Here is a 22,956-nt window from a genome sequence, read left to right as displayed (position 1 = left end):
GCGTCCTTTTTAGCGAGACTCCTGCAGTGTTGCTTATCGGCTGTCCCGCATCTTTCATTTTCATTCTTCATTTTTTCATCTTGCGACGGTTTTATTGCGGTCCTTATCACGTTTGTTTACTTTTGCTGTTGTTACTATTGTAAAGCTCAGATGATTCAGACAAGCTGCATTGTCCGCTGCGCATGCAGGCACGATTCCGCTACATTCTTCGCTATCTCCTCGGGAATAAACGTGAACACGCAGACGCCCGCTGTCCACAGGGAGTTCCCAAGCGGGGAGCAGTACAATGGGCATTCGAAGAATGCGCAACGCAGTTGTACCATTTTAAGCGCATTTTCGTCAACGTTTTGAGAGTCTCTTGACGACAGTTTCTTAACAAGTGCGTACCTGCGCACGTTCTGCCATTTGAATTACGTGTTTCAGCGTGCATCCCCGAAGTTCTGATGTGTTGACAATAGCAGTGTTGGTTCGATTGACGATTGATTGATTGATTGATTGATTGATTGATTGATTGATTGATTGATTGATTGATTGATTGATTGATTGATTGATTGATTGATTGATTGATTGATTGATTGATTGAAAACATTTGTCTAAAGTAAAGAGGATTGTGTGCATGTGCGTTAACCTCTGCTTCAGGGGTGGGTCAAAGATCACAAGATGATCTTTGTGAGGGCATACAGCGGGGTAATACACCAGGCTGATGTGGACAGCGCACAACGCCCTTCTTTCATAAACCCAAGAGAAGCGCGACCACGATTCCTGGACATAACATCAAATGCAAGCGAGGACGCTATGAAGGCACCAATTCATCTAAAGTTCGGGGAGTAGCGAGTGTCAACGCCCTGGAAAACTTGAAAATGCTCGTACGGGCATGAGAGATCACAGAGCTGAAGGGTGCTCCGTTTGTTCGTGACATGAATAATCAAGAAGGTGTGATTCCGTGTTGCAGCGCGGGGTGCTGTATTTTTTACCCAAATTTCGAGGAACTTGATTCCTGACTCGCTGTTATATAGAGCCATGCAATTCTCTGCTGACCCTTTTGATATGCATTACTGTGGTAACCGCTACGTGTTCGTACCAGTTTCGATGTCCATGTCAGTAAATATTGGCAGGAAACTATCATCGTCTAGCTGTTGTGGAGAGGAATAATTAAGATAAATATGCAATACTCGGAAAAGTCGAAGGCCCCATACGCTCTCTGGGAAGACACCACTGATGTAGTCGTCCTCCGCCATCGTCGCGCCAAGTGTTTGAGAAATTAAAAAGTTCCAGTCGGCCACGTACCGCAATTTATTTAATCAACCTGCTCTCTTTCCTAAATCTCAATCTCACTCGCGCGCATTTCCCGCCGCATTTTCAATTCACATACCTTCCACCGACTTTCACAATGCCCAAAGACATTTTCCATTGCGTGCGTAACACGTTTTTTTTTCTCGCACAACAAAGTTCACACTTGCAAGCACAACCATTTCCCTCACATTTCACCTTCACCATACCAATTAAGCCCATTACTGCACGAAAGCCTGGAGGGTCAGCCCGCACACTTCCCACGTATACCGACACACGTACGGTAAGGGACCAATCCAAGAACTCGACAGCCTGCAATCTTCTCATATCATGAGTTACGTCTCGTTCAACCAGCATTGGTTGTATTTTGCTTCCGTTGGTATCGATTGTGGACCGGTTTGCACAAAGTAGTTCGCATGCTATGTTACAATTAACTTCGGCACGCAGAGAACGTGTCACTATTACCAAACGGCACAGCCAAATCAGAATAGACCTCGGACACGAAAGGCTTTGTTCGGTGGCTATCTATTCTGCCTCCCATGACATGTAAGTGATAAATCAGACAACAGTAGCAATGAGGTGCATTGAATGGCGAGAGAGCAAAATAAATCAGCCAATTTTGCTCGTATTTGAGAACCAGACATTCTGGCCAGACACACTGGCCAACAGCGGTTCATTTTTTTTTCTTCTTCTTTGTAGATGTCTACCGAAGTGTGATCAGCACAAGACGTTAAATCTTTTAAGCTATATTAGAGCGCCTGCGTGACATCTGTATGTCGCTCATGCACGTAATCCTTCACATGGTTTCCCATGTTTCATGAGTATGTTAAAAAGGTTCGCTACTATACCATATACGACGCTGTTCGGCCCGATGCTTTTTCATGATCTGTCTGCGAAATTTACTAACGTGTTACTACTCTGTGCTTGAAGGCGCCTCCCGAACTGTCATCAGCAGACATCGATAAATCGTGTAAGCTATTGGTAGTCTACGATGACGCTTTCATGTCGGTTTTGTTCTTCAGCGTGTACTTGTACTGCGCAACTACACTACGTCACTTGTGACGCCGGTCGCCTGATGCCTTTTCAGGACGTATTTCTGTGAAACTTCCTAAATTTTCCAGTTCTACATGTTTATAAACGCTAACAACATTTTTTTTTACTAAAATCATGCATAAGGTATAGCCCTGCTGCTGCGGTATATTATTGTCCGCGAGTCAAACCTCAAGCGCTCTTTGTTCCGCTCGGCCGCGCATGTAGCTGCACTTAAAGCATTATTTTCCATTCAGAGTTTATCCTATTCAACTCACAACATCAAGAACTCAGCATCAGTATAACGTAGACTATGTCATGAAACAAAATTATTGCTTTCGAATATCACGGAACATGAAAGGATGATGTGGAAGCACCTGGTTGGTGCACCCAATAAAATCCTTGCTAGTTTTCGCTCAACATGTACCTCAAGAGCCGACATCGCCGACATCGCTAACATGTCACCATGCTAGTATCGTGTTAAAGCAGCTCAAAACCGCCGCGCCATTATGGTGCCTGGTGAAACTGGTTCGGACCAAAGTACACATAGCTATTTCTAACACGCGTGAATGAACTCTTTGCGTGCCAGAGTAAGTTCCCACAGCTGCGATGTAACCTTGCAACAGTTACTGTTGCTTCATTTTCACGAGGAAATGTCCGCGCACCTCGACCACTATAGTACAACCTACTCTGGTCGAACGCAACTTGACAACATGCTGACAACTTGACAATATGATGGCCAAGTCTCGGAATCACGGCGTGTACACGGTGGTGGTGAGACTCGGCCCGGGCCAAACGTCAGTCACTCTCGCAAACGTCCCTCAAGGCTTCCCTGTTCACATTGCGTCGCGGCTGTCGGGCCCTCGTGACTCCGGAGCAAACTCACTACTCCCGGCTCTCCTATCGTCATGCGCATGTAATCTTCCATGGAAAGCCGGGTATCCCATGTCAGGGCCGTCCTGGAGCACTGGACTGCGCTCTGCCCCTCTCATTGCCCTACAGTGCAGCGAATGCTACGAGTGGCTATAATGGCTCCCTCATTGTCCGCCTCTGATCGCACTCCATGCGACGCCGACTGAATTGAACTGTCACAAAAGGATTAATAGCTCGCAATGAACGTGTTCTACTTGCTTCTCTGTAACAAGCGGCCAGCTCCCGCTACTGATTGGCTGACACGAGTCGTTGGGTGGCGACAAGAATTGGGAAGGTTTCCAATATCAATAAACAAACTAATATACCAGGCATTCAGTTTAGGGAAGTCAGTACACAAGAGTTTCCTTACAGCATGATATTTTCCGTCAGCTGCAAGCGTGATCCTAACTTTTGTTCAGAATCAGAATCGGTTTTGTTGTGATGGTTAGAAAAAATTACAGGATGTTATTATACAGAAGGAGGTCCCGAAGTTAATGACTGCAGCGGGACCTCCTTTACAAACTAAACGTAATAAAGCACAGATCACAGCAGTTTTAAAAATCGTTAACAAAAAAGAATTACAGGTGTAAGTATGAAGAGCATAATTAATTAATTAAATGTACATAAATGAGAGGCATATAATAACGCACTTTAGGTTAATCCCGTTGAACAATAATGAATTAACAGTACAAATGACACGACGTACAAAGCATAATTGGCGAACCCAAATACATATGCATGACAAGGGGCATCCAACGCCAATCGTTTCCAGTAACATTACAGCCGTTTTTATATACATGCAGGTGTGGACCAAGATGATTGAATTTACAGCAAGGGAAAGTAAACCGGATGAACATCAAGATCAACGTGCCAGTCGACTCAACAAAGCGACTTGAGCTCACCAAGAACTGGATCCGACTTATCTCTTATTTCAAAAAAGCTGGGTGTTGAATTTTAGGCATCAACAGAACAAATAACCTGCACCAGGCGTTCAAAAATCTCCAGTAAATCGGCTCCTTCGTTGCACGGCGCGAATTTAGCGAGACGGGTGCTAAACAAACAAACCCTTATTCCTCTCTCTCTCTCTCTCCCTGTGTCTCTTCAAGCGTCGGCAACGTTATAAGAGAGCCTCTCTGTAACGAAGCACCACGGGTCACGTGGTCAGGTGCGGCGACCAGCCGGAGCCGGTTCCGAGTCGTAACTGCGATGCAAGCGTACCCGACACGTGTTCCAGCCGGCGCCGATCGATGCCTCGCCCCGGGCGGTCCCTCCCGGGAAGCCACTTACGAGCTCGAGCCTACCGCGTTCTCTCGGCCAGAACCGGCGGGACAACGGAGCGCGCACTGCGAATAGCGATCCCTCTTGTCCAAGTCTCCGTGGCTCCGCTGAATTTATCGCTACAACAAGCGCGCGGCGCTTTCTGTCAAAGCTTCTTCGAAACACGGGAGCTTACGCAAAACTCATTTTCGCATATGTTCAGTTGCGACGGAAAGCGTTCACCTTTCCTGCAGGACTATGACACAGAAAAGGAAGAAGAGGTGCGAAATGACTGGCTAATTTGGTGAGCGCAAGTGCTATAACATTTGATGAGCACGTGTATAATCACAGAATGCATATCGTCGATATGAGAAAAGCGGGGAGGGTACTACTTTTAGCACGCCATTATAAGTTGCTTGCAAGGTAGGAATCATGCAAAATTATTACTTTATTCCGGTCACGAATAGCTGGGAGAGCATGAATTAACATTTATATATATCATATAGTACGCCTTTACAGTCTTAGTAATTGCATATTACCTTGAAGAAGTGGCAGTGGCAGTCAACCGGCTACGGGCAGTCGCCAGCTGGCGTTGATATTTTTGCGACAGGCTCTCCATTCCGTACTGTATATTGTCGCTAGTCACCGCACTCGCCAATTGGCAATGCTTGCCAACGCATCTTGCCATCACAACGGTTTCATAGGTCGTTATGCCTAATCTGTACACCATTCCCCACTGCTGCATGCGTGCACGATACATGAAGAAAACAAAGACACAACAGCGTCGCGTCGCATCCGTACGCGCTGCGTCATGTTGCTGCTCGCAGTCCGCAATGCTGCGGCTACGCGTGGCTCTGCACAGACTCGTTTTCGCGGCGATCGACTCGCACCTGCGGAACGCGATGCGCGCCGACGAGAATAGGGTCCGAACAACCATATATGAGTGAGTTTATGAGTGAGTTTAAGTGTGAGCGAATGTCGGCAGTGCGCGCGGCACAATCATTTATGGGTGAGTTTATGAGTGAGTTTAAGTGTGAGTGGATACCGGCGATACGCGCCAACGAGAATAGGGTCGGCACAATCATTTATGAGTGAGTTTATGAGTGAGTTTGAGTGCGAGTGAATGGCGGCAAGTGCGGGGTGTCAAACGGAAAACGCACTCCCCGTGGGTATGGGTGAACGTGAGTCCGAGCGAGCGCACCGACGAACAAAAAATGCGCTTGTGACTACGAGCGATTGTGGTTGGAGACGGTGAGCACATAGCAGGGACGGGAGAACACGTGACATCGTGAACGTAGGTAATCTTCCCAGAGCCAACGACCACCGCTCTTCAGAAGAGACGAATTAACGCCTAGCCGGCATGCAAATTCGATTGAGAATGTCGCAGAAGTCCCAACAGAAGCGAAAGCGACGACGGCCACTTGCCAAGGCATGTGAGGGGAGCAGTATATAGGAACGTGTGTGGCTTATACGCTCGTATATATTGGGGCTGCCATGACATATGATTTCCGTACTTTCGGTAAATATGCCCAACTCAATCTGTACATGCCGCGTGTCGTGAAAATTAAAAAACTGCCGAGTACAAGTGCCTAACCGACGCTCTCAGCCTGACGACGTGTGAAAAACAAGGCTACAAGGATAAACTACCACGGTAGCCTGTCTATAGACGAAGCAAAAGCCTGTAATGGAATCAGGCCGAAATGCGATAAGATCACTGTAAAAAGTATATTCAAGAATGCAGAAGAATTGAATTAACACAGAACTGAATTAGAATGCAGAAGAGCTCTAAAAACCCTTATGAACGCGTAGCGTTTCTTTTTTTCTGTACATACGCCACGGAAAAAATTATCCTGCTGAGTAGGGTGCAGAGATGGCATTTGCATCAAGCAAAGCTTCGGCCTTCCTCAACATGTGTAAGTATTCGAGTAAATACCTGCTACGTCACTCGCGTCGGAATTACAATGAATAGAAGATGAGATGCATGCAAGACCAAGAGATGGAAGTTAGACGGCACGAACATCAAAACTAAAGAGCTCGAGATCCGAGAACCAGATACATGGAACTAAGAGACCAAGAATGCCAAGACCGGCTCTACAATATCAAAACACGGACACGCCTTTTGGAAAGCATGGGCGCTATAACGTAAAACTATTCGAAACTTTTCTATTCCATTTCTGCAATCAGCCAAACGTGATTGGTCAAAAACTTTTTTGGACCATCCCCACTTCACCTGTCTGTCACGCGACGTTACGAAAACCGCTATAGCTCCCAATCTGATATGACGTGTACACACCGATTATGCATAAATTGACCGAACAAAACAAAAATAGTTATTTCTGATTCGACGCCTTTTTGCCATTAGCCCTCGGCTATATTGGTCAAAAGTTTTCGGGCTGCACCCAATTCACCTGCCTCTCACGGACGTCACAAAACCGCAAAAACTTACCGCGTCAAAGTGACGCGTACGCATTAAAGATGCATTAATATGCCGAACAAAACTGAATTTTCTTTTGAATAGCCGCAGGCTGCCCCGCTCCGAAAAGAATAAAAGATGGCTGCCGCCGATCGCTCCGGCACTGGCTACTCGCACCTGCCGGAGAGCATGGGTTTATTTGCAACTAATACAACCTTTTGGGTGGCCGTGTAAGGTTTTCTAAAACGTTCGGCACGTTTACGACCTCGTTATGCCAACTCTTCTTTGCTGAAGATCCGTTTTAGCATCATCCTTAAGCTTCCGTTGCATGCCACCGCGATTGTCGACGATCCACCGCCAGCTAAGTAAGAGAAAGCGGACCAATCGCAGACGCCGGAACCACCCACTTCATCCGGTCATCGATATTCAGTGCAGTCGCTCGGCCCCTTCGAATCCCTCTCCACTTGAGCATTGAACTCACCCTCTTGTGAGCCGATTAGATACGACAAGCCGCTCAGTGCAGGCAATGTTATTCGTTTTTCAAGCAAACAAAAGTGACCTCCTATGAACGACGGGAGCATTTGATTGGTTTGTTCAGACAACCCTGCGGGTGACCGCCCGATGCTTGCGTCGGCGGTTACGCAAATATGACGTCGGGAGATTGGAATAAAAATTTATTGGAATAGTTTTACGTTATACGGCCCCATTTCTCATGTCCAGCTTTTAGACGCGAGTAACATTCTGAACACCTATAGCAAGGTCGTTTAAACCTGTCAAAAGTGCAACAAGTGTTGCTTTTTCGCTGCCGAACCCGTCGATTCAGTGCAAGAAGTGCCATGCATGTGGGAATCTGTTAGTTCGCTTCCTCCGACAAATGTGCGAAGTGCCATTTTACCCATTTTACCTATGACTACAGCAGCCGAGAGGGGTGGGGGGTATCCTATAGTTCAAATAAATACGTTATCCACTTGTACTACACGACGAGCAGCTATTGAACGCTTCACACAGATCCAGCCTACACATTATAGAGCAAGCATCATTGTGATAGGCTGACGAAACGGCCATGTTGGTCAACTGAAACTACCAGGTCAGTATGGAAACCAGCAGGACGCCCAAAGTATGCAGTGTCTCCGTACAATTTACCTAAACGCACGCCCCTGTAGAAGCTCTGTACGATTGCTGGAGTGATTCAGCATAGCGATCCATAGCGGACATGTATTTATCCTTATAGGTACATTTCGATGGCAGCGTGACGCAAAACAACCGCACAATTATAGAAGTATATTGCGAAGGTCATTCGACCATAGCCTGCAGTATTGTGATTGTCACTGTTGTACATGGTTGAGTTGAATAGGAAGACATATATTGTAGTTCAAGGTGCTGCACAATAGACGTTCCGCTAGCGCCACATTTCTTGTCTAGGACTCGATGAGCCATCGATGCACTCAAGAGTAGCTTGCATGTGTTCCAGTAAATCGTTCTGTGTTCGAAATTTATCCATGTGAAATATATTGCAGAGACAAGATATGCACAGCTCCGCGGTGTCTTGGAATTCTCATCAAAACTCATCTCGACCATAATTTTTTTAAACCTGGATTCGAGACCACATCGCCATTGCAATCCCTGAATACGACTATAGAGGTGTTAGAGGCGCTTGCAGCACTTCGAAATTACAAATGGCAAAGGGTACCCGGCTCAAGTAACAAAGTATCATTTTAAACCGAGACCTCCACCATTTGCTTTGCACATTAGGACTCAAATGCAAGCACAAGCTTTGTTCCTTTTTAGCCCAAGAGTCAAACACTATTTGAATCTCTTAATTTGAGCTCTGGTTCATGCTGATGCCATATTTCTTGTCAAAGGTACGTTAGTACAGGAAACAAGGTCGTGGTCTGTTAGTGCACGTTCAAATGTAACCCATTGACTCTAAGGTACCGCTTTAGAAGCGCGCTATAATAGCGTGACTATCACTAATTTACCGGTGTAGTGTACAGCGGCACTGCGTCGTTCGTCGAATAGATTATTCATTCATAAACTGCCTGACCTTGATGTCAAACGCTCCGCCATCGCAAATCAAGCCCTTCGCGCGAACGAACGAAATTCCTGAAATCAACGCACGATCGCTCGTAGGATTCGGTAGCGGCGGGCGCCCGCGGGCGTAAATTGGCGCGTGAAACTATGGCTTCTCGAAGACCGCCTGCAATCTTGCATCCGACTATAGCATGCAGTCCCGCAAATGCGGCATGACTTAATTAAATGCGGCCGCTGGCACGCGCGTCTCCAAAGGCATTCGAGCACACAGATCCCTGAGAAGCTGGTGCGAACGCAGAAACTGCACGCTATAACCCCAGACCGCATGTAAAGTGCGTGAACGGCGTTATGTACTCGATATCGTTGTGTTTATGGAGACCCTATATAGGTATAGGTCAAATTGGAATTTGGGTCAATGACCGAATACGAGAGCGCTGATTTTCATTAAAGGAGGAAGATGTAACGAAGCTTAGCCATGCTTTGCAAGCCCGTAAGAATTGGTTTCGTGAGGTTCACATACATAGGCGGAAGCAACGACGTGTTAGCAAGAAAACTCTCGCAGCCTTTTCACAATGAGCGGCGAAGACTGTCTGTTTATCTACATTAAGCATCGGATTCCAGCCTACTCTCACATTGGTGTGAGCTTCGTTTGACCGCTGGACGCATTCCGATGATGCAAGCTTACCTCTCTTGTTTCGGATAATAAAGCGCTTAAAATTTAGTGCTCGTCCTGTCAGCTAGCCTGCGTGCGGTCTTGACGCTTTAACCCGCAAGCTTAGGCTGTGCTCGCCTTGTGCCAGTTTGTAGCGACCTTGCCAGGGATGAATCGCACTCGTTCAGTGGGGCACTTCGTTTCGGATTACGGTGATGAGTGATACGCGCCTGCTCGTTCCACCAATAATTGCTGGCCTTTGGCACTTATGTATATTATTTTCCAGTTTACATGTGATTTGGTGTCATGAGTGTAGGTAACATTATTGAGTACCTTCGAGCAGCAAAGCGAGCAGAGCGCGGAAGACGGGTGCGCAAAAAGAGAGAGAGAGAGAGAGAGAGAAACGAAAGACAAGAAGGTTGACCAGAGGTACGTCCGGTTTGCTACTTCGCACAAAGAGAAAGGAATACAAGGACACAGAAACAAAGATACGCAAGGCGTCGTGCGTGTCTGGTACCCCATCTTCAGCTGGTGTGCTCCTTTCGCCATGAAAAAGCAACCGAAGTTGTGCACTTGGTAACGTGTACGTGCACTTTAAAAAAAATACATATGTCTAGTGACATCTTACTCCATGTTTCCATTGAAAACAATGGATAAACGATATAATTAACCTCTTCAGTCTGATAGAACCTGATCGGGGTACATAGCTTTCATTTCTGCTCAGGAGATTAGCTCAGCTGCAATTACGTATATAATATCCGACCCCGATGTAGTGTCTGAAGCATGATGAACTGCGTAAAAGTGGTTTAGGCGACTTACTGCTGTAACGTTTTGTGAAAATTTCGAAGTAGGTCTAGGGCGTTGTGTCGTCACAGATGGAAGAAGGCTACCATCAAGTACCTCGCAATTGATGTAAGTTGACACGAAAATAGAGGAGGCACCATCAACAAGTCAACGTACCACGTCAACAAGCCAACGGACCACGCGATGTTAGATTTTCGTATATGTATTTTTGTCAACAAAGACGGTTTTTGAGACAAGAATGATAAGGAGACAGCTACGTTCTCTAGTTACATGCACATGCTGCCTGCAGTATCTAATCGGAGTATTTGAACGAAAAAATGGTGTTTTCACGTTTATAATGTGCAACATAACGCAACAGTTGTGACGGTGAAGACTGATCGTCAGAACTTCTCGAAAGGAGCAGGCGCAGCTGGCACCGTTTTTTTTTTCTTTTTTGTCTTTCAAGCAACGCGCACGTGAAGGCGCACGGGAGGCACTGGGTGAAACTCACTGCGATGCTCACAGTGGAAACTCCCTGCAAAGCGAGTTTCCTCGGCTGGGGTATTCTGCATTTCTTCGCCTCAAAGCATTTCTTTCTCTGGGCGCGCACCTTATTTTGCGTTGTTTACATAGTAAAAAGAACTTAAGAAAGGAGCGCGAACAAAAAGCCTTCTACAGGCTCTTTGTCCCGGGACACTAAATATAGATGCAGTATTCGGTCACTACTTCCCTGATGACTCTTGCAATTAAGCCATGGCCCTCAGTCGCCAGCGGCTGCGGAGCCCCTGGACAATGCCGCGGTCAGACGTGCGACGCGGCAAAGGGTGCTGAGGATCTCGGGATCCGGACAGGCCGCTACTGGAAACTTACCCTGACAACCTTTAACCCGCGAACCCTCTCGAGTAAGACTAGCTCATAGCAGGGCTCCTTGAGGAAGTATCAGGCACTACCTGGGATATTATCGGCTCTAGCGAGGCAAGAGGAACTGCTGAGCCTTTACAGTGGAGACTAGCGACCACGCCCTCTGATACAGAGGTCTGCCAGGTAAAAGAGAATGCAGGGTGGGATTTCTAATCCATAAGGAACAGCGGGCAATATTGATGAATTATACAGCATTAATGAGAGGGTATCAGTCGTCGTAATAAAGCTAAATAGGAGATATAGATTAAAGGTAGTACAAGCCTACGCTCCAATCTCCAGTCATGATGATAAAGAAATAAAACAGTTTCATGAAGGTGTTCAGTTAGCAACGAGAAAGGTGCAAACTCAGTATGTTGTAGTCATGGACGACGTCAATGCAAAAGTTGGGAAAACGTAGACTAGGGAGCAAGCAATTGGCAACTACGGCATTGATTCTGGGAACACTAGAGGAAATAATCGCATGTTGGTAGAATACGCGAAACGGAATAGACTCTGAATAATGAATTCAAGCTTCGTCAGGAAGTGGAGTAAAGTTGACCTCGAAAAGCATTAATGGGAACACAAGAAATTAAATAGATTTCATACTCTTTGCTGATCCCAGCATTGTGTAGGATGTAAAAGTGTCAGGTAGGGTACAAGGCAGTGATCATAGGTTAGTGAGGTCTAGGATTTCTCTCAATTCGAAGAAGGAGTAAGATTAGTCAAGAAGAAACCGGCCCACCTAGCAGCAGTAAGGCTAAAAGCAGACGAATTCAGGCTGGTGCTCGCAAACAAATATGCAAATTTAGAACAAGAAGGTGAAAATAACATATAGGTACTGAATGAAACCGTAAGTAGGCTGATTTCAGAAGCAGCGATTGAAACGGGAGGTAGAGCACCAGGGCAACCAGTATAGGTAGGCTCTCCCAAGAAACGAAAGGCCTATTAAAGAAATGACAAAGCAGGAATGTGTCTAATTAAAGAGATCAGATAGAATTCGCTGAACTGTCAAAACTGATTATCAAGAAAAAGTAAGGGATATTCGAAATTATAACGTAGGAAAGATTCAAAGATTAAGGAAACAGTAAAAAATGTCCGCATCATGCAATCAGTGAGAAGAAAACTTGGCATATGACAAGGAAACATGTAGCATGGCAATGTCATCAGCAATATCGATGATATAGTGAAAGCAGCAGTAAAATTCTATACTGACCTGTGCAGTACCCAGAGCAGTCACGCTACCTTCATTAAAAGCAGTGATGAATAGGATGCAAAGGCTCCTTATTTAACTAGCAATGAAGTTAGAAGGGCCTTGCAAGACATGACCCGGGTGAAAGCGGCAGAAAATGGAACAACACTCGATTTATTCAAAGCTGGAGGACATATTAAGATTGAAAAGCTTGCGGCCCTTTGTACCCAATGCCTCACGATCTCAAGTATACGAGTGAGCTGGAAGAATACCAACATTATCCTAATCCATAAGAAAGTAGACGTTAAAGGATTGAAGAATTATAGTCCTGCTAGCTCGTTTTCAGTATTGTATAATATTCATATCCACCAAGATAATTTCTAATACAATCAGGGCAACACCTCTATCAACGAATAGGGATAGTCTACGATGGATCACATCCATGTCAACAGTCATGTTACTGAGAAACCTGCGGAGTACAATCAACCTCTCTATATGAGCTCCATCAGTTATGACTAGGCATTTCATTCAGAATAGACACCAGCAGTCATTGAGGCATTGCGTAATCAAGGAGTACAAGAGATATACGTCAATATGTTGGAAAATATCTACGAGTATTCCACAGCTACATTGGTTCTCCACAAGAAAAGTAGAAAACGCCTATTAAGAAAGGAGTCGGGCAAGGAGACACAATCTTTCTAATGCTATTCACTGCATGTCTAGAAGAAATATTTAAGTTATTATACTGGGGAAGGCATAGGAGTGAGGTTCAATGACGAATATCTCAGCAACCTTCGATTTGCAGATGACATTGTCCTGTTCAGCAACACTGGGGACCAGGTTCAACAAATGCCTAAGTACCTTAACAGAGAGAGCGTAAGAGTGGTGCTGAGGATCAATATGCCGAAGGCAAAGGTAATGATCAATAGCAGGGCAAGCAAACAAGAGTTCTGTATCGCCAGTCAGCCTCTAGAGTTTGTGAAGGCGTACGTTTACCTAGGTCCAGCAGCGGGACACAAATGTAAGCTGATGATGATGATGATAAAATATAAAAATAACTTGTACAGTATTAATGACTAATGTTTCTACAATACTAAATAAACATTGTCACTCTTATATCATGAGAAGTGGTATATATGTTTTTATCGGGAGAAACTGTATAAGGTATAAGCAAGACGCAAAAACGAAAGGCACCTAGCGACACTGCCTTGAAGCTGCCGCATCAGCCCTCCATGACGTCATAGATTTTGACGTCGTCTGCTCGGGATTAGTTATCAGTTCAGATAGACTACACTGTATACTATAAAATGGCCAAGGACTGAACTGAGCAAGCTTCAAGAACTTTTACTGTGCCACAAGGGCTCAAATGCGAAACAATACTTTGAAATTCGTGACGTTACATTGACGTATGGGTGCTGGCGCTCTGGCGCGAAATAAAAATAAATGAAACTGACCTCTTTTGGCGAATACTGGCACATGTTGCGCGCCTCAGTGAAGTGTAGCCTCACGTATATTGCTCAAGGACAGTCGAAAACCATTCCTCTTAAGCAAGGAGCTCGCCATAATTGTGGCGCTATAGAATTGCATTGTGATGAAAGTTACCTGGCGGACTTTGGACGGGGCAACTCATTGCCTATAACTAGCGCGTAGGCAAACTAGTCGAGTCATGAGAACGCCGAGATGGTCTTCAGAACACCACGAGGAGACCTGCCTCGCGGACAGTGGCGGCGGAAAACATGCGAGCTTGGAATATCGAGTAAAGCATATGACTTATCAACTACGTGGAAAGTGGAACGTAATCAAGGCGGAAGGCAAGATTGACCGTGGGAACAACATGCGATCTCGTCTCGTGTATACCAATCGTGAAAATGAATACCTCTTCCGATTCAAGTATAATGGCAAATTCAACCGCGGGCAAGCCAGTGATGAGTGCTCAAAGAACCATTAGCAGGACAGCACACAGAGAATCAATGACTCAGAAACCAGGAGCAACAGCCGCAATGACAGCTACGGCGCTACATTGTCACGAGCTGCATGTCCTTTTAGCGCCACTTAAATTTAAGCGCTCATCCGGCCATCACAAAGCGGTTTAGCAAGCTGTTCTGGAGACTGTCAACAACGGCGGCTGCAAGACATATCGCAGCCGTCGGGCTGGATTTCCAACAGGGTGCACATAGCGCGCAGCGTGTGCTGTTCACACGCGCAGACACACACCTGTGGCAGCGGCAACGGCAGGCGGCGCGGCTGCAGCCAGGCGTCCACCGTCGTGCGGCGGCGACGACGTCGTCGTGGCCGTCGGCGAGGGCGACCCTCCGCCTCCGGCGGCGACCGCGGCGGCCGCCGCCGCAGCCGCGGCGTCCCTGGCCAGCAGCTGGGCCATAGCCGCCGAGAACGTGTATCCGGCACGGTGCATGGCCAGCAGCCCGTCGTGGCACCCGTACAGCAGGCTCAGCTCGCGGGCCTCGTTCTCCTCCTGCGCTTGCTGTCTCCGGAGGGCCACCTGTGCCGCCATCACCCGCTGTCTCTCGGCGATCAGGGTGCACTTCGCACAGGCGCAGTCCCGCCAGCGGCAGTAGCGCTTGTGCCCCTTCAGCGCCGACACGACCCCGTGGTTGCGACAACGGGCGCACTTGGGCGTCCTCTGGTACCGCTCCGCAATGGGGAGACCCGCCGCCGCCGCGCTGCCGGCGACCCCGACGCGAAGGCCCAGAAGGCCCGCAGCGGCCACCGTAGCCGGCTGGGGGCCCAAGCCCGAAGACCCGCCGCTAGTGGTGCTCATGGCCGACGCGGCCGTCGACCGCGGCTCGCCGCGCCTCCTCCTCCTCCTCCGAGCGCCCGGAGAAATGCTGAGGCGGCAGAAGCTTCCAGCTTAGCGGCGGACGGCGAGCGACGACCACCGCCTCCACCATGCACCGCACCACACCAGAGCCAGAGCCGACGGAGTTGCCGCCGGTGTGTTCGTCGACGTCTCGAGACTGTTACGGGGCTCGCCCTGCCGGCGGCACTGGTTTTTGTGACCGCGCCGCGACGTGTATTACTTTTTCATCCGATGCGCCGGCAAGATTTTCCCCCGCAACTGGAAGGAAACGCCCGTTTCTGTCCCCAAGCTCCGCCCAAGAGCGGGAGAGCCCGCCTTTCGAACCTTCCTGCCCGCCAATCGAGGGAGCACAATGGGAACGGTCCTCCCTTTCTCTTCCCTCCCCCCCCGTCCATTCGTTTCTTTTTTTTTTCTTTCGTCCTCGACGACCTTCCTGAGCGACACACTATACGACGACGACGTGTATATATACGGCGGCAACGAAAGAATGGTACGAGAAGCGACACTCTTCTCTTTTTCCCCTTATCACGATGTGAGGACGGGAAGAATGCGGCTGCGCTGGCGGCGATGGGGATGAAAAGGTTGGCTCACGTGGAAATGTGGTGGATGTGTAGGGACAGTGCGGAAAGGGGAAGAGAGGGGGGCGACGCACCGTGGGCGGAAACTTTGGCGCCGCCGTCCTCGTCGCACTTGTTGGAAAAGCGCGTTTGTTTTCCTGACTTTGCCCCCTTTGTTCTCCCTCGCTGTTTGTCGCCTCCCTGCACCCATATGGCGCTGTTCAAAGGGTTATAAGTACGGATCGCGGGGGATTAAGGGGAAGGCTAAATCTGAGGCAGCTCGTAGCGCCCCGAGCCGCGGAATTCCTTTCATCGAGGGGGCGTTGTTAGAGTGAATGAAGAAGCTCAGGAGGAAACTTCCTTTTCTTTTTCGCTTCATCGTTGAGCGATCGGTTTCGTGCTTCCTTGCGCGTTTCGTTTTTCGCCAAGTATTTTCATTCCTATCTGAGTGTGTGTGTTTCGTTGGACTTCTTTGTTCAATTTTGTGCGAATGAATGCACGGACTAAAAGAGTCGCAATTTTTAATCAAGGTCATGGTAATCAACATCAGTAGGACTTCGTTATGTTTTTACAGTAATTATGTTTCTCCACTTAGTGCCTTTTGATATACTTTTGCCGATCCTGTCTTAATGCATTCCTTTTCCCCTTCTCTTTCCGGCCTAGTAGATCAATCTTCGTTTAGTCTACTTCTCTTTCTTTAGCATAAGCTGTATGTGAAGTGCAGTAGACGTGGAAAAAGTGGTTCACAAAATTAATAAGTAAGCAGAACTGGCAATGGTGCCACACAACAAAAAGATTCAATAAAGTGTAGGTAGACACTTAAGAAGACAAGGTAAGCCGACTTGGTCGTTCAAATGATTCCACGATTAAATGATTACATCCCTCTGTTATGTCTTTTTCTTTCTCTTTTTCATGTTGATTAATCACTCATTTCGTATCTTATTTGTACCATATTGCATGCGCAATTACGTCGACCTTGTTTTATTTAGCATTCCTTTCTCTTTTGATCAAGAAGCCAGGTGAGGCGATCTTAGAGATACTGCTGTCCATGGTGCAAAGTGGCTAATTTTCGACTATATTGGCGCTTTAAGGCTGTACCGCTAATTTTACGTACTCTGACTAATTCAGGCTTCTTAAGTGTGGGCACCGGCGAAGCCCTCTGCCAGACTTCATTACCTCGCGCAAGCCTGGTTTGTTCAAGCGAACTCACTGAATTTCCGTAATGTGTGACATGTGGCGGCTTTGCCTCAATATGTCCATATCTGCGGCGGTGCACCCTTTACAGGAGTATAGTGCAATGTGGTTATTTTCGACTATACTGGCGCTAGTTACGCCCATGCTGGTAATTCTACCAACTTTGCAACTAATTCTCGCTTCTTGTCTCGTTCAGGCCCTCAGTTCTGAGACTAACTACGACGCTCTGCAGGCGTGAATGTGTCGGCATTTTTATGAAAGTGTTTACAATATACTCATATATGTCAAACCCGTGTGAAGTCAGCTAACAAGGCTTTTATCTTCAAGAACTATAATAAGGTATACGGGGGTAGACAGATGGAGACACACTGTGGGATAACAGTTGGACAAACAGGGATAAGCACCTCAGACAGACTGGCCGATGTTTCGATAGGTGGACCAATATTTGTCAAAGGTGGCGTTGTCACCCGTGGCGTGTTAGTCTTAACGGGTTAGTACGGCAGATAGCCGCCACAGATAACAACACTACGTGCCGTCACTATACCAACCCGTTAAAACAAACACGCCATAAGCCGCGTTTACATGAATTCGACAACTGGCGCATCGCATCACATCAACTTTCTAGCGCGTCGCATCCATGTAAACGGGCCTAACGCGCTAGGAAATCGCGTCACATTAATGCGTCAGACCGAGGTGGATTGAGACGAGTAAGTCGACTTTCGCAATGCATGTAAACGCGATCGCATCGCATTAGAAATTCTGGGAAATTGAATGTTGCTACTGATTGATACTACTCGCCGAGCTGCAGCGTGGCGTGGCGCCGAAAGCGTCTGATAGCGCTGGTTTACCTTCTACGTCAGACGCTCGCCGAGCTGCGGCGCAGCGCCGGAAGCGTCTGATGCGCTGCTTTGCCTTCGATGTGCCACACCGCGCGCGCCACCATCGCACCAAGGGTAATGCGCTACATGTAAATGCTGGCGCATCGCATTACTCGTGATGCAATAGGAAAGGTGATGCGCTACTGGCGCATTCTGTCGCATTCTGTCGCATTCATGTAAACGCGGCTATAGATGACGAGTACGCCACTCATTAGACGCCACCTATTGACGCCAGCTACCCGGCTAAGCAAAGAGGGCTCGGAATCGGTAGACTTGGAGCCTGCACGACTGACGCTATAAAAACAAGAAATTGATTGAGGAGATTCTGGGATAATGATGATAAGAATGATAATTACTGCCCAGGCGCCGCAACAGCCGACGGCATTCTCACATGATGCAGCTAATAGGCCCGTGAATATATAGTTTTGTGCGCAAATTTCCTGTCCAAGCAACACAGCTCGTTCGTTTCAAGATGGACAACCAACAAGCCCATATCGGCGCTCTGTTTTCGTCGCCTTCTTTCTGGTCCTTGTCTTTTCGCACTGCTCTTCACATCGTGACACCATATAGATCAACAAGTACGTTACGTCACAGAGCGAGTAAACTTAACTGAGAGGTTACCCTAGCTACGGGCTTCGAATGCTCCGTTAATATATACTGAGGTGGGAGAAAATGGAGCAAAACACGTGGTACGCACTTGCAGACAGACTCTATGACGTAGGCAACAGCGCAGCGGCATAAAATGAACAATGCGGAAATTAGAGTTATACACGCAGGCAATAAATAAAATGTTGTCCATCTAGTTCCCCAGGAGCCACAAAGGGCGCATCCTGCATGACAATATCGAAAAATAAGCAAATGATAGCTAGCCTTCATCGTCGCCTTCGTCGTACAGCGTTCCAGTAATCATAACGTGACTGTCATCGCCTTCCTGTAGCCTGCGGCTTCGCTTTCATTGTACAGCGTTCTCGTCTTCGAAACATGACTGACTGCCTTTTTACAGCCTTGGGAGTCGGTTTCATGGTGCAGCGTTCCCGTAATGACAACATGACTAACTGCCTTCTTGTAGCCTTCAGCGTCGCTTTCATTGTACAGCGTTCCCGTCTTCAAAACATACTGAAACAAGTTTTGGGTACGGGCTAGTTGGTATTCCATGGTATCAATCGTCACTTACAGCGCATACATAGACGAGGGACAAAAAAGGACGACGAAGACAAGCGCTGACTTCCAATTGATATTTATTTTAGGAATGAAACATATATATGTACTGAGACACCAAGACAAAAGCGCCCCCTACAAAGCATCAACTCGACATGAGTATGCATTCAAAATGAACCTAAGATGAACGAGAGCGCATGTGCGACCTCAGAAAAACCAGTTCTTTGTCTGTCAATGCAATTGATGGCTTGCTAACTGTGCCACCATCGGCAATCGCTGCTGCTTCAATGATAAGGCTGGTGCATTCATTAGAATGCCTAGCTAAGATAGTGGTTTCTTCAAAAAAAAAATATATATATATACATATATGTGTGTGCGTGCGTGCGTGCGTGCGTGCGTGCGTGCGTGCGTGCGTGCGTGCTCCTCAAAATAAAAGTCAGTTGGAAGTCAGCGCTTGTCTTCGTCGTCCTTTTTTGTCCATCGTCTATGTATGCGCTGTAAGTGATGATTCAAAACATAACTGCCTTTCTACAGCCTTCGGAGTGTTTCATCGTGCAACGTTCCCGTAATGATAACGTGACTGTAACTGCCTTCCTACAGCCTTCGGCGTCGCTTTCATCGTACGGTGTTCCCGTAATCATAACGCGACTGTAATGGTCTTTGGGCATCCTCCACCGTCATTTTTGTTGAGAGGCATTCTTGTAATCGCGTTACGCTGCTAAGCACAAATGTTGCGGGATTGGTTACCGGCCATGGCGGCATTTCGATGGGGACGAAATGCAGAAACGCCCGTGTACCGTGCGTTGGGTGCACGTTAAAGATCCCCAGATGGTCAAAATTAATTCACTACCGCATGCCTCATAATCATATCGTACCTTTGGCATGTCACACCAAGAATTCATTTTTTTTTTATTCACGATAACTGACTTCGTGTAGCCTTCGCCGATGCTTTCGCAGTACAGCGTTTCCGTAATCATAACGACAGTAACTGCCTTCATGCAGCCTCCGCCTTTGCTATCGTCGTAAAGCGTTCGGGTAGTGATAACGTGACTGTAAATGTATCAGCGCAGCCTTCGCCGTCGTTTTCGTCATAGAGAGTCCCCGTAATCTTAACGACTGCAACTGCCTATACGAGCAGCCGACGAGTTTGTGGTCGATTTCGTCGCACAGTGTTCCCAAAATATAATCATGACTGTCATTGTCTTCCGAGTCATCGTCGCTTTCGTCGCACAGCATTCCGGTAGTGAAAACAGAACAGCCGTTCTCTTCTTTGTGCACCATTTCCCGGCGCGCGCTTTCGTCGTAGAACGTTCCATGTAATCATAACAGGATTTCTACTCGCCATGGGTGCTCAGTGGCTAGGCTAAGGTGCTATGGCTTTGCACTGCTGAGCATGAAAAAAAAAAACATTTGTGTACCGTGCATTGGGTGCACGTCTGTGTACGGTAAAGAACCCCAGGTGGTCGAAATCCTTCCGCCACTGCGGAACTCTTCAAATCATATCGCAGTTTTGGCACGCGATACCCCAGAATTTAATTTTGCTTTGATAACAAGACTGTCATTTTGTCTTTGAGTTGCCTTCGCCGTTATCTCCTTTTTCGACTGCCATTGTTTCGAGCATCTTTCGCCGTTGCTTTTCTCGGACAGCATTCCCGTAATCGTAGCAGGATTTCCACTGTCTTTCTCTTAGCCCCTTCGCCGTCGTCTCCGTCGTACAGCGTTCTCTTCACCTAATCAAAAACGTCATTGTCTTCTTCGTGCAGCCTTCACCGTCGCTTTCTTCGGACCATTGTGTTTTCAGCCCTACGTGACTCGTTTCAACTATACGGTACAGCTCGCTTCTCATCATCGTTAAACTTTGCGCAGCAATGGCATTGCAGTGATCTCATCCCCCTCCGGCCATCATCAAACTCATATTGGCACTTATATCTGCCTAGCCCTGCCTTATAATTCATACAAGCAGGCCAACGATCAAAGTGTGAAAACGTTGTTGGCTGAAGCAAATATAGGAGTCGAGCTTATCCCAGCTAACAACGAAACAAAAGGCAATCAGATCAATGTGCTAACTTCCACAGCAGCAGAGGTGTGAGGCACGAAATGCGAGAACTTTTACCCAAGTCTGGAAAATAGCTCCTACTGTACCTCCATAGCAGTCTCGTCCTTCTGCGAACAAGTTTCTATGTTAGCAGTGTGTTCAAAGGGGCTGGCTTGTTCATCATTGGAATAAAACAGAAACAGCGCGACACAGGACAGAGCGCTGTCCTGTGCTCTTTACTCACTCGTCCTGTGTCGCGCTTTTTCTGCTTTATTCCAAAGTTTCGATATCTATAAACGTGTGGGAGGCAAGAGATCGGAGAGATCGAAATTTTTCTGATGTCCCATCGGAACGGTTCCTGGCTCGAATTTCACTCGTGAAGACTATATCTCGACAAAAAAAAAAATAGAGAGCGAGAGAAACGGTAATGGCATACTCTTTCCCATTCTCTCTTTCTTACCATCTTGGAGCTACACGCCCGTCTCATCGCATACACCAGAGCCCGCCCGCTAGCCTTGTCGGTCACGTGACGGCTCACCTCACTCCCCCTAGCGGCGGCCGCTGCAAACACACCGACACGTTCTCGTTGCGCCGGGTGGCGGCTTCGAAGCCAAGAAGCAAAGAGAAGTGATTCTCGACTCTGCGGGCGGGGACCCGGCAGGCCTGCCACGATCGCATTGTCGTGGGGCGGCCAAGCGCACGGGTGCACAAAGTATAACCGCAAAGGAAGCCAGGCGCAGCCACCGCAACGACACGACGTCGGCGAAAGAACGAAGCGCGCTTAGGCTCGTCGGCGGCGGCGTCCGCCAGGGCGCGCTCCGCGCGCTGTCCATGGAAATCAGCTGTCAGCCGCAAGCGGCGAGTTTTTTTCGCGCCGTCCGCGCGGATTACCAATTTAAATGCAAAAGGTTTCTTCGGCACGGCGCACCCGCCTATGAGCTCCGCAGAGGCGACGACGACGACACTATACCGGCCTGCCACGTTATTTATGTGCGCGGATCGCGAGCGTTTGCCTTCATCCTGGCGAGCCATACCACCCTCTTCCCGCCTATAGCAGCCCCGGCGAGTCGTCGTAATTCGGTCGGAACAAAAGCGTCGCACGCCGGTATACGTCGGCAAGGAAAAAAAAAAGACGAAGAAGCCTCTCGATGCGAGGGGCGCGTCGACAGACACCGCAGGCACGCGGCGATGCGGCTTCATCATCGCCAAGTGTATTATGCGGACATGGGTCGCTCTCTCCAAAGCGGATTATTTATCGTGCCCGGGTGCGCCCATTTACGTACATATAAGGTGCGCCGGTTTCCTCATCTCAAGCGGCCGTGGCGAATCGTCAAGAAGCTTTCTCCTATTGTCCGAGATCGGTTCGCGCTGCGACGCGCCGAGTATTTTACGCGGCGCATATAGCTGCGCGGAATATGGACACCGCGCGAATCGAGCCCTCCTAGTCGACGTCGATGTGTTCCGGGGAGAGGGTATCGACGGGCGGCGTAGATTTATTCTCTCGCGATGGTATACGATGCAGGTAACGCATGCTTTCGACGTTAACGATACCTCTCTTCTTTATTTTTCTTTTTCTTTTCGGGCACTTGTCCATTGTCTCCTTGCCGCCATGAGGTATACCCCAGTCACGCAGAGCACTCGAATTTCTCGATTGCGAGTGACTTCTTTGTGCGAGATGCGGAAAGGATCCAAACGTGATCGGGGAGTTCAAATCCAATCGAGTATCCATCCATCCATCCATCTATCTGTTTTCCCGCCTACCTGGATCTGGGTAGTCAGTGCAAGAATGGGTAGAGCATCGGGCTGCTGTGATGAGGTAACAGGGTTCGAAACCAACTATCGGCCGAACCTGCGTCACTG

At 47.8% G+C, this 22,956-nt stretch overlaps 2 protein-coding genes across 3 annotated transcripts in view; both read right to left on the bottom strand.

Annotated features, from left to right (window-relative positions):
• LOC142560205 (uncharacterized) overlaps window positions 1-22,956 on the bottom strand; it is a 147,482-nt gene that overhangs the window by 108,808 nt on the left and 15,718 nt on the right. The window lies entirely within an intron of this gene.
• Window positions 14,651-15,260, bottom strand: LOC142559804 (uncharacterized). Its single transcript, XM_075671464.1, has one exon. It carries the CDS (start codon window positions 15,233-15,235, stop codon window positions 14,651-14,653), a length of 585 nt encoding a protein of 194 aa, XP_075527579.1. The 5' UTR covers window positions 15,236-15,260.

This window comes from Dermacentor variabilis, chromosome 10 (genome assembly GCF_050947875.1).
Source record: "Dermacentor variabilis isolate Ectoservices chromosome 10, ASM5094787v1, whole genome shotgun sequence".
Lineage (NCBI taxonomy): Eukaryota > Metazoa > Arthropoda > Arachnida > Ixodida > Ixodidae > Dermacentor > Dermacentor variabilis.
This window is presented reverse-complemented; position numbering and strand designations above follow the sequence as displayed.

What these genes read in the sequence shown, in the direction of transcription:
- LOC142559804 (XM_075671464.1), bottom strand. Translation starts at nt 15,235, where the DNA reads ATGAGCACCACTAGCGGCGGGTCTTCGGGCTTGGGCCCCCAGCCGGCT.